Source organism: Passer domesticus, chromosome 3 (genome assembly GCF_036417665.1).
Source record: "Passer domesticus isolate bPasDom1 chromosome 3, bPasDom1.hap1, whole genome shotgun sequence".
NCBI lineage: Eukaryota > Metazoa > Chordata > Aves > Passeriformes > Passeridae > Passer > Passer domesticus.
Window position 1 is genome coordinate 19,390,685 of NC_087476.1, and position 13,388 is coordinate 19,404,072.

General features: G+C 36.8%; 1 protein-coding gene across 1 annotated transcript in view; it reads right to left on the reverse strand.

Moving 5' to 3' along the window:
• Positions 1–2,443: 2,443 nt before the first annotated feature.
• Positions 2,444–13,388, reverse strand: part of TPO (thyroid peroxidase) — a 54,232-nt gene continuing 43,287 nt past the window's right edge. The window contains exons 14-15 of the mRNA XM_064412048.1: positions 9,543–9,674; positions 2,444–5,178 (exon numbers count right to left, since the gene is read on the reverse strand). Of these exons, the coding sequence (XP_064268118.1) occupies positions 5,168–5,178; positions 9,543–9,674 (143 nt within the window). The 3' untranslated portion in view covers positions 2,444–5,167. The remainder of the gene's footprint in view (positions 5,179–9,542; positions 9,675–13,388) is intronic.

A 13,388-nucleotide genomic window follows, 5' to 3' on the forward strand; every position in this document is an offset into this window, starting at 1 on the left:
AAAATCAAGACCTTCTTATACCACTAACCCTGGATATCAGTCCACCATGGTGCAACTTTAACAGCATCAGGTCTGGTCTTCTGGGGTGAGTTGCATGCAGCTGTAGAGTCCCTGTGAAATCTTATTTTCTCTGACCTGTAAGCTGTTATGGGATAAGGGTCCATTTGCAAAAGAAAAGACACCAGCTATTTGTGAAGGAAAACTCATGTCAGGGTCAGAATCTAAGGTTTAAATCTTGGGTGCAGAAATGCATTTTCCTTCAGCCAGGAAATGAGGTTTCAGGACTGCCTAGGCTTGGCTGCTTGATTGCTGCACTTGATCTAGCCCTTGGACTCCTATGTGCTTTTATAAATATTGCCTGATGAAAATGAACCAAGATTTTCTGTTGGAATGATCAACAGTAAATTTAATTTCACTTTGGAATGAGCATGGAAAATTCCAGTTTGTGTAAATTCCTGTCTTGTATGAAAGGCAAATTAGGAGAGCAATCTTTATGAAAAAAAAATGGTTACCTGTAAATGCCTAGAGGTTTCCAATACATCAGTGTTAAAGCAATGGGTTTTTCTCTGTTGAACTGTATTGAAGGAATGCTGCAGACAGCGTAGTCAGGAGAAAGAGGGCAGAGAAGTGAAACAAAGACAATTGATTCAGGACAGGAAAGCAGGAGTAAATCCAGGCTTGTTGTTAACATTACCTTATGGTCACAGTACTCTTCCTGTTTTTAATAATACTACTAAAGAATTTTTGCTACTATGTGAAAAAATTGATTTTCTTGAGAAACCAGAAAACTCTTTGAAATATATATATATGTCTGTATTTTTTAGGTTTTTTTTCTTGCATATATATCTGAAGAGCATTATCATGAATAATAAGATAGAATTAGGATGAGTGCAAGAATGTGGGAATATAGTTCAGTCATGGTGGATATGAGGGTAGATCTGATATTGTTGGACCCAGGAAAGCAGTTTGGGTGTCAAGAGCAGGGAAAAGAGTCAGATGTCCACATGTTCAATAATCTTACATACATATAGGCTAACTGGATAGCATAAAAGGATTATATTTCACATATTTAATAAATATCCAGCTTCCTTATCACAAATTCTTAGTGAAAATGTAAGTATGTCTCAGCAATACTTTTCAAAGTATTGTTTGTTGCTGCTTCTAAATTTCTAGTGTACTGAAAATCTAATTCTGTTCTGCCATTAAAACTGAAGAATTTGTGTTGCTTCCTTTTCTAAAAAAAAAATAAAAAAATAAAAATCTCATTCATAGCTTTCCTAGTAAGGAAAGATTGCTGTAATTGCTTAGAAGTATAGTGAGGTATAGTGAGTAAGAGTCCTACTTCTAGTTCAGATTGGGCTAGCAGTCTCCAAAGTGTTTCTAGAGCCTGCAGAAAAATACCTTGTAGACATATAATTATTAATTATTAATTTTCTTAAACAAATTTCAGTCTTGTCTATCAGATTTTTGTAGTGACAAGTTAGTTAAATAAAACATTCTCTTAAACAAAAATTTCCAGATATTTAAGATGCAGCACAAATTAGCATAACCTGGAAACAGCTTTCAGGTGTCTCAGCTTTTAAATATCAAGCAGTCTTTATTTTGACAGGGAGAAACCTCAGATTGACAAGATAAAGAAGATTGCATAAAGATTTCAAAACCCCCTACATTTTTCTCAGAAAAAAAATTTGTACTTAACATTTGCATGCATTTTGAAATTTCTTTAGCTTGGGACCTGCTTTCAAGCTGAGCCCCTCCTGCTTGTTTCCCTGCACTCTGTTTCTCCTGCACTCTGCTACAGATGCTGCACAGTAATGCCCATGGTAGTCGTCTATTGATGTGAAACATGAACCTCACTTACAGGCTCATGTCTCATCCAGACTTGTCCCATCCCCAGTCCCTAGTGAAGTGCCCAGTGCCTGGGCTGGGGCTGCCACGGTGCCCCTGGCTCTTGGTCGGGACGTGGGACATGGCCTGCCCTGCCAGCCCAGGGAGCCTCCAACATCTCCAGCAACTACCTTCAAGCAGCCTCCAGACCCCTCATGCCCTGGCAAAGTTCATTAAGCTTAATATAGGTATTTGTGCATTATATGTCTAGATTTGTGGTGCTGTGAGCTTATGGAGCATTGACTTCATCCTCATGTAGACAACTGATGCAAATCAGACAAGTAACAGAGGAGATGTACCCCAAAAGAGTCCATTTCCCCCAGAATCCCACAAAGGGACTGACTTTAGCTGCAGTCAGAAATCTAAAATAATCTGGTGTAAATCCAGTTCTCCAACTTTATCTGGCATATGGAATAACACATTTAGCAGACTGTATAATAACATGCAACATTATGTTGCCAGAATTCAATACGTGTTTATTAAGCAAATCAATAGAGCAGAATCACAGAAAGATTTTACCAATTAAAATCTCAATCCATATGGGTATACATGCATATATATGGAATACATCCATATATATATATACATATATGTATGGAAGTTTTGGTTCTGGTAATTTAATACAAAAATGGAAGAAGAGCAGGTATTGCACCATTTATGAAAAACATCAGAACAATTTTTACAAGCATGAGTGACTTCATGTGTCATCATTTATTTTAAAGCAAATTACTTATGCTTTTGGTTTTATGCAGTGTGTCTTCAAATGTGAGAAATCAATAGCCATGTCTCCTGCAGGAAAATTTCTAAAGTTTCTGTGGAGAAAGAGACACCTTAGATGAGTCACTTAAATTTCTTCTTCCTATTGTTGCCAGGTTTCTCCCACTGAAGGTATATATATTTATTTGGGTTTGTGTTTAGCATAAGGAGAACTGTCACCAGAGTTTGCAATAATCCAAGAAAAATGTATGTAAAAATACCACAAAACACAAGACGATCACTCCACAATAAGCTCACTTAAATACTCCCAAGGTATTTACTTTGACTAAACAGACAGGTTCCTTTTATTTTGGAAGTGTAATACACACTAGACAGAAGCCAGATATCACCAGCCCAGAAAGAGGTAAAAGAAAACAGTACTGTTTTACTTGGGAGCAGCCCAAAGGAAGAATTTCTGTCCCATGGAAGAAAATGACAGAATCCTGCATTGTGAGGACTTGTTCCACATGAAATATCATCATGCAGTGAGTTTATTTGATGTCAGAGTAATATAATGGGAAAGTTAATTCAGAAACAGTCAAAATGGGTCAGAGCTGATTATGAATAGCATAATTCCAAAACATAACAATTGTTTAAATTCCCTCTGGTAAAATCTGTCATTGTCACATATTTCTTATATTTTAGTTATTATGAAGAGTCACATTTGTCTTTGTTGGGTATAAGTTAACATGAGCAATTTTTCAGAAATGCTCAGCATGCTTTTTATAGCCAGCAACAACTTGACTATCTTGCCACCAACCCTACTTTCAAAGTTCATAAATTTTTGGGGTGGTCAACAGTCTACCTACTTGGTATTCAGAGACCATTTGAAGCAGATCAGAGTCCCTAGTATAAGTTTTGACATGGCAGAGTTAAAAATCTAAGGATATTGCTAGAGATATTCGGGCTGCCAAATGACCCAAAGAAGTTGAGAGCTTTGTATTTTTCTTAAAATTAATAATAGAACACTGAAAAATTTTGCAAATTTCCTCATGGACTGGAAAATGGTAAAAGAGAAGAAATTCACAGATGATGATGTATTTTTCTTTGTCAAAGAAGTCAGTGTTTCTTAAATGCTTTCCAGCTGACATCTTGGTTACTTGCCATCATAGTGAAAAATGTCAAAAAATCCCTGAAGCATTGCGGAATAAACTTTGATCCATAGCTCTAAGTCTTTCCATTCATACAAAAGATTGTGAGATTTTAAAGACCCAAATGGGTCACTACCTTTGACTTATAGCTCATGTCGTGGGGTCCTAATCTCAGCCTGTGCTTGTTTATCTTTACTGTTAATTGGCTATACAGAGAGTGGTACCAATCATTATTCTTTATTTTAGGAGCTCAAAAAGGAAAGGGAATACAAGACTCTTATTTTAGTCATGTCAAAAATTATCAAAGATCTGGAACTGCGCCCTTGTAATGTGCAGTGCTCAGACAAGCTGAATGACCGATAAGTACTGGGAAAAAAAAACCTGAGAAAACTGCAGTTCATTTTGAGCATTGGCTGAAGTCTCTCTTGGTACCTTCATAGCACTCATCCAATATTAACATTTCCTATATTCTTCCAAAAATAATAGTCATCCTTTCCCTTGTGGTTAAATGTCATTCTGCAATCAAATCAGCAAAATAATGATTAACTACAATTAACATAGGAACCTCCAGAAACCATGAGTGGAAATACAGGATAAGCACTCCACAGTTTTGTGATATAAAGTCAGAGAAAGAGCGTGCAGGTCATGTGCATGATAAGCAAGCAGGTGTGTGAAACACCCAAAACGACAGTGGGAAGAGCATGAAAATTCTGATGGAGGATGGGCTGCCTACCCCTTTCTAAGCATTGTGCAGGCACCTGGACATTGCTCTGCAATGACACAGAGTCTAAAACCACAGCTCTGAGGCTGCACCACGGAGCAGAGAGCAAACACCTCCTGGGGAAATGGTCAGTACACAAACCTTTGCCTTTCCACTGGTTTTCAGCATGAGTTCAGCCCTGTGGTTTGGACAAGGCTGTCAGGCTTGTGGTTGAGTTTCTCTTGAAGTGTTTGCCTCTGAGTTAAGCCCAGGCTAACAGGTTGGCTGGAGGTTGGCTGTCTTTACTGTATGCAGAAACTGGGGATCCAGCATGTGGCCCATTGCAACAAATATATTCTGCTGTGTCAAGTGCCTCAGTATCTTTTGCATTTTTCACTTTGTGTTTCTGAGGAAAGCATGATAAAGTACAAACTGGCACACGGTGATAGAGCAACAAAACTTTCCTGGAGGGTGGAATTTGCCTCTCCAGCGACAGACATGCCATGCATCTTCAGCTGCCATCTGTATCCTTGCAAAATTGGTTTGCTGTTTTGGGAGTGGGCAGGCGGCCATCAGCTCGGCAGATGTGTGTGCTTCCGATGCCATGTAGAACCATCCAAAATAAAAATGACCTTCCAGGCTGGGAGGTCTGATTGCCATTTTTTCTTGAATTGTAATATCCAAAGGGTGTAATCATATGACTGATAAACTTTTGAAGAGAGGTACACCAACTTCATTTGCAGGCTGTGAGTCAGAATCAAGAATAGCAAAATGAGAATGTTAATTCTTTCTTAGTTTTTCACCAAAAGCTGTACAGATTTAAAAACTGATTACACTGGTAACTTAGCTTTTTAATTGTCAATGCTTTTAAGTAAATATAAATGTAAAAACTTTTCTTATGCATGCTGAAAGGCACAATGGAATTCCCATGAACACTCACAGAAACCATAACAGAGTTTTTATATTTTTCATTGAAACAATCTAATTAAAGGGCATATGTCAGAAAATAATATCATAGCTGCTAAAAAATGCTGCTATAACTTATCTCGTATTCTGTTTTAATTCAAGTACTTAGTTTTGCTTTTGCACATCATTCATGGAATAAAACTGTGTTTTGAGTTTGGTACATATTTAATTTGAAGTGCTGAACTATTTTGCTTCAGTCTATTCTCTTTACCCACCCCTGAATATGCCTCACTATTTATCTCAGTTTCTCAGTTAAGTCTTTAGAACAATATCCATTCACTTGTAAATACAAAATCAAGAATACAAAAAGATCAATTTTGTAATCACGTGAGTAGCACAGAATATAAACCTCCTGTTGTAAATTTTTCCCAAAATAAGCCATATTTTTTCTATAGTTTTGATAAAAGTGTCAAAAGTCTTGTTTTCTGCCATCTCAAACCAGCTGGCTTTCTCAGCCCTGCAGGGTGCAGTGATGAGAGTACCAACTGACTTTGCAGACTAAAGCACCTGCTGTGATGAGTCACTTCTTACAGCATTCTGCAGCACAGCAAAGAAAGTTGATCCAATATTATAATTCCATCAAAGTTTAAGGAAGTGTCATTTTCAGGATTTATGTTCCTTTGACATAGCAGTAAAAACATGCAAAAAGTTAAGAACGTTTATCCAAAGGTTACAATCTGTCACTGTCATATAACTCAAAACAAGAACTAAAGTTAATTTAAATTAGAGGCCAATGATAATATTTTGAGAAATCTTGAGAGTAAATTATTTTGTCCAGAGGTAAAATAACTGTGGATCAAGAGTGAAGATATTCAAATTGTGACAGTCTTTTTAATGTCATTAGAGTATGCATAGATGGAAAATTGGGAATTTTATGGGCTTTGTTGGTTTTTTTTGTTTGTTTTTATTTGGGGTTTGTTTGGTTTGTTTTTCTTTACTTCTAAAAGTATCACAAACCATGGGCCAGAGTGGTAAAGGATGAGCAACTTTGATTTGAGACCATTCAACAAATTCTCTTCCTGAATAATGCTATCCTGTAGAAGTTTCCATCTGAGTCAAAGACATTATCCAAACTTAGAAAAAAAAGCCTTGAGGCTACTGATGAATTCCATCAATAAAAGCAGGATTGAAGGTTATATAGATTTTTAGTATTGAAGAGTTAGCATTACTAGAGCTCTTCAAAATTTATAAGAGCTTTTTAGTTTTGAAGACTGAAATGCTCATAATAATGTGAAGTGCTCTCATAATTTTAAATCATTCTATACTGCAGATTCCCAAATCCTTATTACTGCTCAGTTTCAGTTGCTCATGTCTTATCACCAATATGTTGGTTTAGAAAAGTGTTTCACTGCCTTTTTTTACCAAGTCTCAAAACCGCATTTCATAGGCTGAAATTAGCTAGGCCTTATGAATGATGTCCTTAAAAGTGCAAAAACAATAGACCAACAAATTAAGCCACTCAATGACCTTGATGAAAACTTATTGTCTGAAATAAAAACACAAATGTCTTGGTTTATGTAATTTTTTTAAAATATGGAAATTAAATAAACTAGAATACACTCAGCTGTAACATTCTCCTTTCCCTTGTTAATACAAATATTTTTGTGAGCAATCTACTATCAAGTAGCTAATTGACTCTTTTCTCAATTAAAAAAAAATATGAGAAATGAAAGTGAGAGATGTACACTAGTACGTTAAAAACCACAGTTTACAGAGAAACCATACAAAACACTGTTAAAACCTGTTTTCTCTTTACCTAAATGTAGAATCAAAGAGTCAATGAGGTTGGAGGGGACCTTTTGAGGTCAGCTAGTCAAATTTCCCTGTTCAAACAGGATCAGCTACAGGAGGTTGCCCAGGGGCCTCTACAGATGAGATATATGGGCTGACAGGTTCATCACAGTTCAATGAGGAAAATGCAAACTCCTCATGGAAAATGGCTTGGCAGAAAAGGACTGTGGGGCCCGGTGGACACCAAGCTGAAGGTGAGCCAGCAATGCATCCTTCCTGTAAAGGTGGGTGATGGTATCCTAGGGTGTATTAAGCAAAGCATTGCCAGCAGATCAAGAGAGGCGGGTCCTTCCCCTCTGCTCTGGATGAAACATCATCAGGAGTTGGGTGGGTGCACCAAAGACATTGACATACTGCAAAGAGTCCTGAAAAGGAGCACAAAGACAATTGGAGTCTAAAGTATCTCTCTTATGAGAAGAGGCTGAGAGCTCTGGGCGGGCTTAGCCTTGCAAAGAGAAGATTCAGGGGGGAGCTTATCAATTTGTATAAATATCTGAAGGAAAGGTGCAAAGAGGATGGATCTGGGCTCTTTCCAGTGGTGCCCAGTGACAGCACAAGAGGCAATGGGCACAAACTGGTATACAGTTGGTATCATCAGGAAACTGCGACTGGGAGGGTAAGTGAACTCTGTTACTGTTTGCCCAGAGAGGTGATGGAGTCTCTACTATTGAAGAGAGTCAAATGCTGTCTAGACATGGTCCTGGACAACTGGCTTTAGGTGGTCTTGCTTGAACAGAATTGGGCAATATGAACTCCAGGGATGCCTTTCAACCTCAACCCTTCTGTGATTCCATTTTTAAGCACTAGATCCCCCAGAGCACCTTTTCTTGTTCCTCCTTGATCAACTTCTGTCAGAAAGCTCTCTATACTCTCCAAAAATCTTTTAGATTGTATGTGCCCTGCTCTACTGTCCTTACAACTGTGGGTAAAATTTTCCATTAAGGCCAGGCTCTGTGGACACAAAGATTCTTTCAGTTGTTTGAAGAAAGACTCATCTATTTCTTCCTGATCAGGAAAAGCATAGCACATACCCACTGCAAAAGCAGCCATATGCCAATGCAGTGTCCTCATGTTATCTTGCATTCAACACCAGTGAATTAAACACTTAGTATTAATCTGAAAGCAGATTTTTTGTGAATTTAGAGGAATAATGAAAACATGGTTGATTGTATAAAAGAATATATAATAAAGTTAAGAAACGCCTAAAAAAAGGTGGGTTTTTTTTTTCTATTTTCTGATTCAGATGAATCTGAATGGTGCATGGCTACCACTATAGCTATTTAGTCTAGTCTCATAAAAATTAGGCCCTGAAGATTTGCATTTGCTTTTTCTACAGCAAGAGAGAGGGAGGTCCATTCTGGCAACCTCCTGTTGGGGAAGTTTTTCTATTGGTGTGCCATATTCTATTGGTTAGTTCAGACTCCCACTGTACTTCATTCCTGGGCCTTTGATGAAGTCATGTGGTCTTGCTTCAGGTGTCATTTGAAGAATGTGGTGTCACTGGCTGGATTGCTCATGTGACCTTGAAAAACTGACTGGATATACCTCATATAATTGAAGAGATGTTTGTTTGCAACTAGGTATTTTTTCTCTGTGGTATTATCGTCTTGTGTTTTCTTAGAGCAATTAATAATAAGGCACAGTGTAGTCCCACGTCATAACCAAGGAATTGCTGAAATAGGAAAAACGCCATGTGCTATCAGTGAGATTCAGTGTGCTTATGATTGTGTGGCATACAGCACTCCATCTGCAAGATCTGAGTGGTTTAAACATTGTGTGCTTCCCTTGGGCTCTTAGATAAAGCAAATACCCATTCACTTGAGTTTGGATTTTACGTTTGCATGGAGGTTTTTCCCAGAACAGGTATTTCCCAGCTTCAGAGGGCAGCTGTACCATATTCCCCATAAACTTCTACCATGCAGCTTCCATGCATGCTGAAAAGTAGAAAACCTCAAGAAAAGACACAATTTCTGCTTGTGTATTTCAAGCTCTGAAAGGGTTGACAGTTTGGGATTGTGTGAGGTAGAACTTAGTTAATATTTGGATTCTGAATTTAGATACTGACTAGGAGAAATTGAAACAAATTTGATTCCCTCCTCATATGCACTGTCAGGAAATACTTAGTAGTTTATATGCAATAGGAATGGAAATGGAAAGCTTGTTTATGTAGCACAATTATTTATTCAACACCTTCATTTACAGAATCTGTCTGTATCTTCATGCCCATGGTTGTGTGGAGATTTTTCACATGTGTTAACAGCTCTTCAATAAAATGTAATCTGATGAATTTTTACAACATTGTAAAGTGGAACAGAGGACATTTTAATGGAGAGTAGGTTCACAGCCATTACCAATGCATGTTCTTCCATCTTCTGACAGCTTGTAGGGATCAGTGTGGAGACATTTGTAGCTGCCCTTAGTGTTAATGCAAATAGCAGAAGGATGGCATGGTGGATTAATTTCATTTTCACATTCATTGATGTCTGCAAAATGAGTACACACTGATCAATAAGAGTTACAAATTACAAAGGGATTATTAATTTCTCATAAACACTTTTTACAAGGATTCATAAATGAAAGACATTGTACATTTTCAATGAGACAGATAATGATAAAAATCTCTATTGTTACTCTTTAAAGGACGAAGTAGAGGGTTTTTGTTGTTTTGGTTTTTTTTGTTTGTTTGTTTCAAAGCTGGAAATGATGAAAAAAAACGGTTGTTTTCATAATCCTCCAAAAGCTACAAATGGAAATTGGCTGAATTTTCAAAAATGCAAAGCCTAAACTTAAGAGCTCTTCTTGCATGTGGTTATCCTAAGATTTTACTTCCTCTGTAAATGTTTTCATTCTGTGCTCTATAGACATAATGAAAATAATAATGCAGACACACTTCTGTACACTTCTAGGCATGATTTTGAGGAGTCAAATTTTCAGATTAGCTTTGGTTACAAAATGTATAACTATAATTGGTGATATCACTGCAAAGATGGTTGTTTCAAGATGCTATATAAATTTTGTATAATGGAAATATCCTGGCAGAATGTTGAGCAGATAAACAATTATCCATTGGAAAATGTACATACGCGTATTGTTCTTGAGGCCTTTCAAGTTCTTTCACTTTCTGCTTATGTGATGAAATAGGAAACAGCGGTGCAGGAGAGAAAATACTCAGAGAAAGAAAGAAAGAAAGAAAGAAAGAAAGAAAGAAAGAAAGAAAGAAAGAAAGAAAGAAAGAAAGAAAGAAAGAAAGAAAGAAAGAAAGAAAGAAAGAAAGAAAGAAAGAAAGAAAGAAAGAAAGAAAGAAAGAAAGAAAGAAAGAAAGAAAGAAAGAAAGAAAGAAAGAAAGAAAGAAAGAAAGAAGGAAGGAAGGAAGGAAGGAAGGAAGGAAGGAAGGAAGGAAGGAAGGAAGGAAGGAAGGAAGGAAGGAAGGAAGGAAGGAAGGAAGGAAGGAAGGAAGGAAGGAAGGAAGGAAGGAAGGAAGGAAGGAAGGAAGGAAGGAAGGAAGGAAGGAAGGAAGGAAGGAAGGAAGGAAGGAAGGAAGGAAGGAAGGAAGGAAGGAAGGAAGGAAGGAAGGAAGGAAGGAAGGAAGGAAGGAAGGAAGGAAGGAAGGAAGGAAGGAAGGAAGGAAGGAAGGAAGGAAGAAAGGAAGAAAGAAAGAAAGAAAGAAAGAAAGAAAGAAAGAAAGAAAGAAAGAAAGAAAGAAAGAAAGAAGGAAGGAAGGAAGAAAGAAAGAAAGAAAGAAAGAAAGAAAGAAAGAAAGAAAGAAAGAAAGAAAGAAAGAAAGAAAGAAAGAAAGAAAGAAAGAAAGAAAGAGGTCTTTTCATATTTTTGCACCTTTCTTCTTTCTGCATAACTGAATTCAGTTGGGTAAACATAGGTGTCCAGTGTGATTTTAGGTACTTTCCAATTGGTTCTGTATGTCTGACAGCTTGTTTAATGTCTCTGACCCATGGTCCTCTGAAAAACTGCAAACCCATATGTGGACAAGTAGTCAAGTCTTCAATGTCTTCTCTTTTTGTTTTTATTCCTTTCCTTCTCTACCACAATGTTTGATCTGCTACTTTAGTATAAGTAGTTATTTTCAATCAGTATTAGAAACTGACTGGTATTTACTGACTTAGTTTGGCATTGTCACTGAGACCACTTTCCATCATTGGAAATAGAATCAGCCTGATTCTCTCAAATTTTATTACAAAAAAGCAGCTGTGCCCAAAGGTAGTTATCAATTAATGCAGTCAAAATAATAACATGGAGGAAAAATCTAAAACTTCAGAACCCTCAAGAAACAATAACTTTCATAATATTCTTTGAAGCAGGAAAAGGATCTGTTGCTCAGGATGAAGATTTCTGAGTATTACTCCCTTCAAAACTTAATTTTGTATTAATGGTAACTGCCTTAATCATCATCCAGGAAAGAAAACCTGCACCTTTTCCTGCACTGTAATTCAAATGTGCTCATTCCACTTCTGCAGATCCATGTCATGCTATCTGCTAAGTAGCGAACACTTCTTCATCACTAAATAGTGCATGTCAGATCTGACCAGTCTACCCTGCTGCTCAGAGAGCAGTAGTTTACTAAATCAAAATAAAGAGTTACCTATCAGGAGTATGACATCACTTAATCTAAAGGAAGGTGGCATATTCTAGCACTAAATGACTTCCTGAATCAATATAAATGATTTCAGTCAAAGCCCAAGTTAGTAAGCGAGAATTAACAGCTCTCAGAATCCTATGCTTTTGCCAGCAAGCCACTCCGTCTTTTCCAGAGCAGCATATAATTTTGAAACCATCTGCAGAAATGCTAAGCTCTATCGTCCTCATTATATTGCTTGATTTATCCCTAATTTGCTGAATATTTAAAAGAATGGGAACATATTGCACAGACATGCATGGAACAAAGTGCTTTCTACTGTAAAACTCAAGTAGCATCTGCATAAGTGGGTTTTGATGGTTTTGCTTTAATAAAGGCATTGCTTTTTCAATATATGCAGCAGCTTGTTTTCCTATACCAGATATACAGTCTTTCGTTTACATTACTGAACATATTAAAAGAAACTAGGACAAGGAATGATTCACTCATTTAACTTATTTATTCCATTCACTGCCAGAACATTAATCTATTGAAAAGGTTTTATTATAATTCATTTAACAGCTTTATTTCTTTATATGGTATTTATGTGGGAGGAATTCAGTGGATAAATAGGATGTGAATAAAGGAAAGAGCTGCAAATTTCATTTGACTTTTTCCATTCCAGGTATACAATTAGAATGAAGAGCTTTCTATACCGCTATCACAGAAATACCGATAAGCAGACTTTATTGTGGATGAGCTCCAGCACTTGCACTCAAATTATTTTACCACCGTGCATAATATATTCTGAAATACAGCTTTTTGGGGGAAATACAGCTTTTTTTTTAGTTTTCTCTCATGTTCTTATAAAGCAGAGGAGTGTGAATACACACACACACATGCATACATATATACATATATATGTACATACACCCCTATTATAAACACACATATTTGAAATGTGAACAGAGAGAATTCATTCTTCATAGCATGAACAGTGAAAGTCTTGAAATATTTGCCACATTCTCTTTCTAACCTATTCTATTAAACAGTAAAAGGCAAAAGGAAAAGAGAAGATGAAAGAATAATTAAAATAACAGAAAAGGGTTCCTGTGAAAATGTGCCAGAAACATGTATTTTTGCTGATTTTTTACCTGCTCTGCTTTTGTACCTGCAGAAATAATTAACTTCTGGCAAATCTTTCCACAGCTATTTGGAAGAGGGAGGTTGGACCCAAAGTGATTATTAGTTTCCTTAATTTCACTTATTCACTTATTAATGTTTTTTTTTTTCACTTTTACTAAAATTATTAGGATGACATAGGACCTAGTGGTGCAGAGTTCAACTTTTATCTAGAGCATCCATTGAAACAATGCTGCAAAAATGACAACTCTGTCATGCTGTTATATTCAATGTAGGAGGAAGCAATGTACAATCCTGATTTGCTGACTTTTTCCTCACTTTCTCATCCCCCTCCCTCCCACTGGCTCTTAATATACTTGATTTTTGCTTAATTGGGCAATTTTTAGTGCCATTTTCCTACCATCAACTTGATTGCTGAATCAGGATGGGTAGAAATTGAGATAGCAATTCTGGGGAGAGTTTCACATTTTTATGTTATTACACC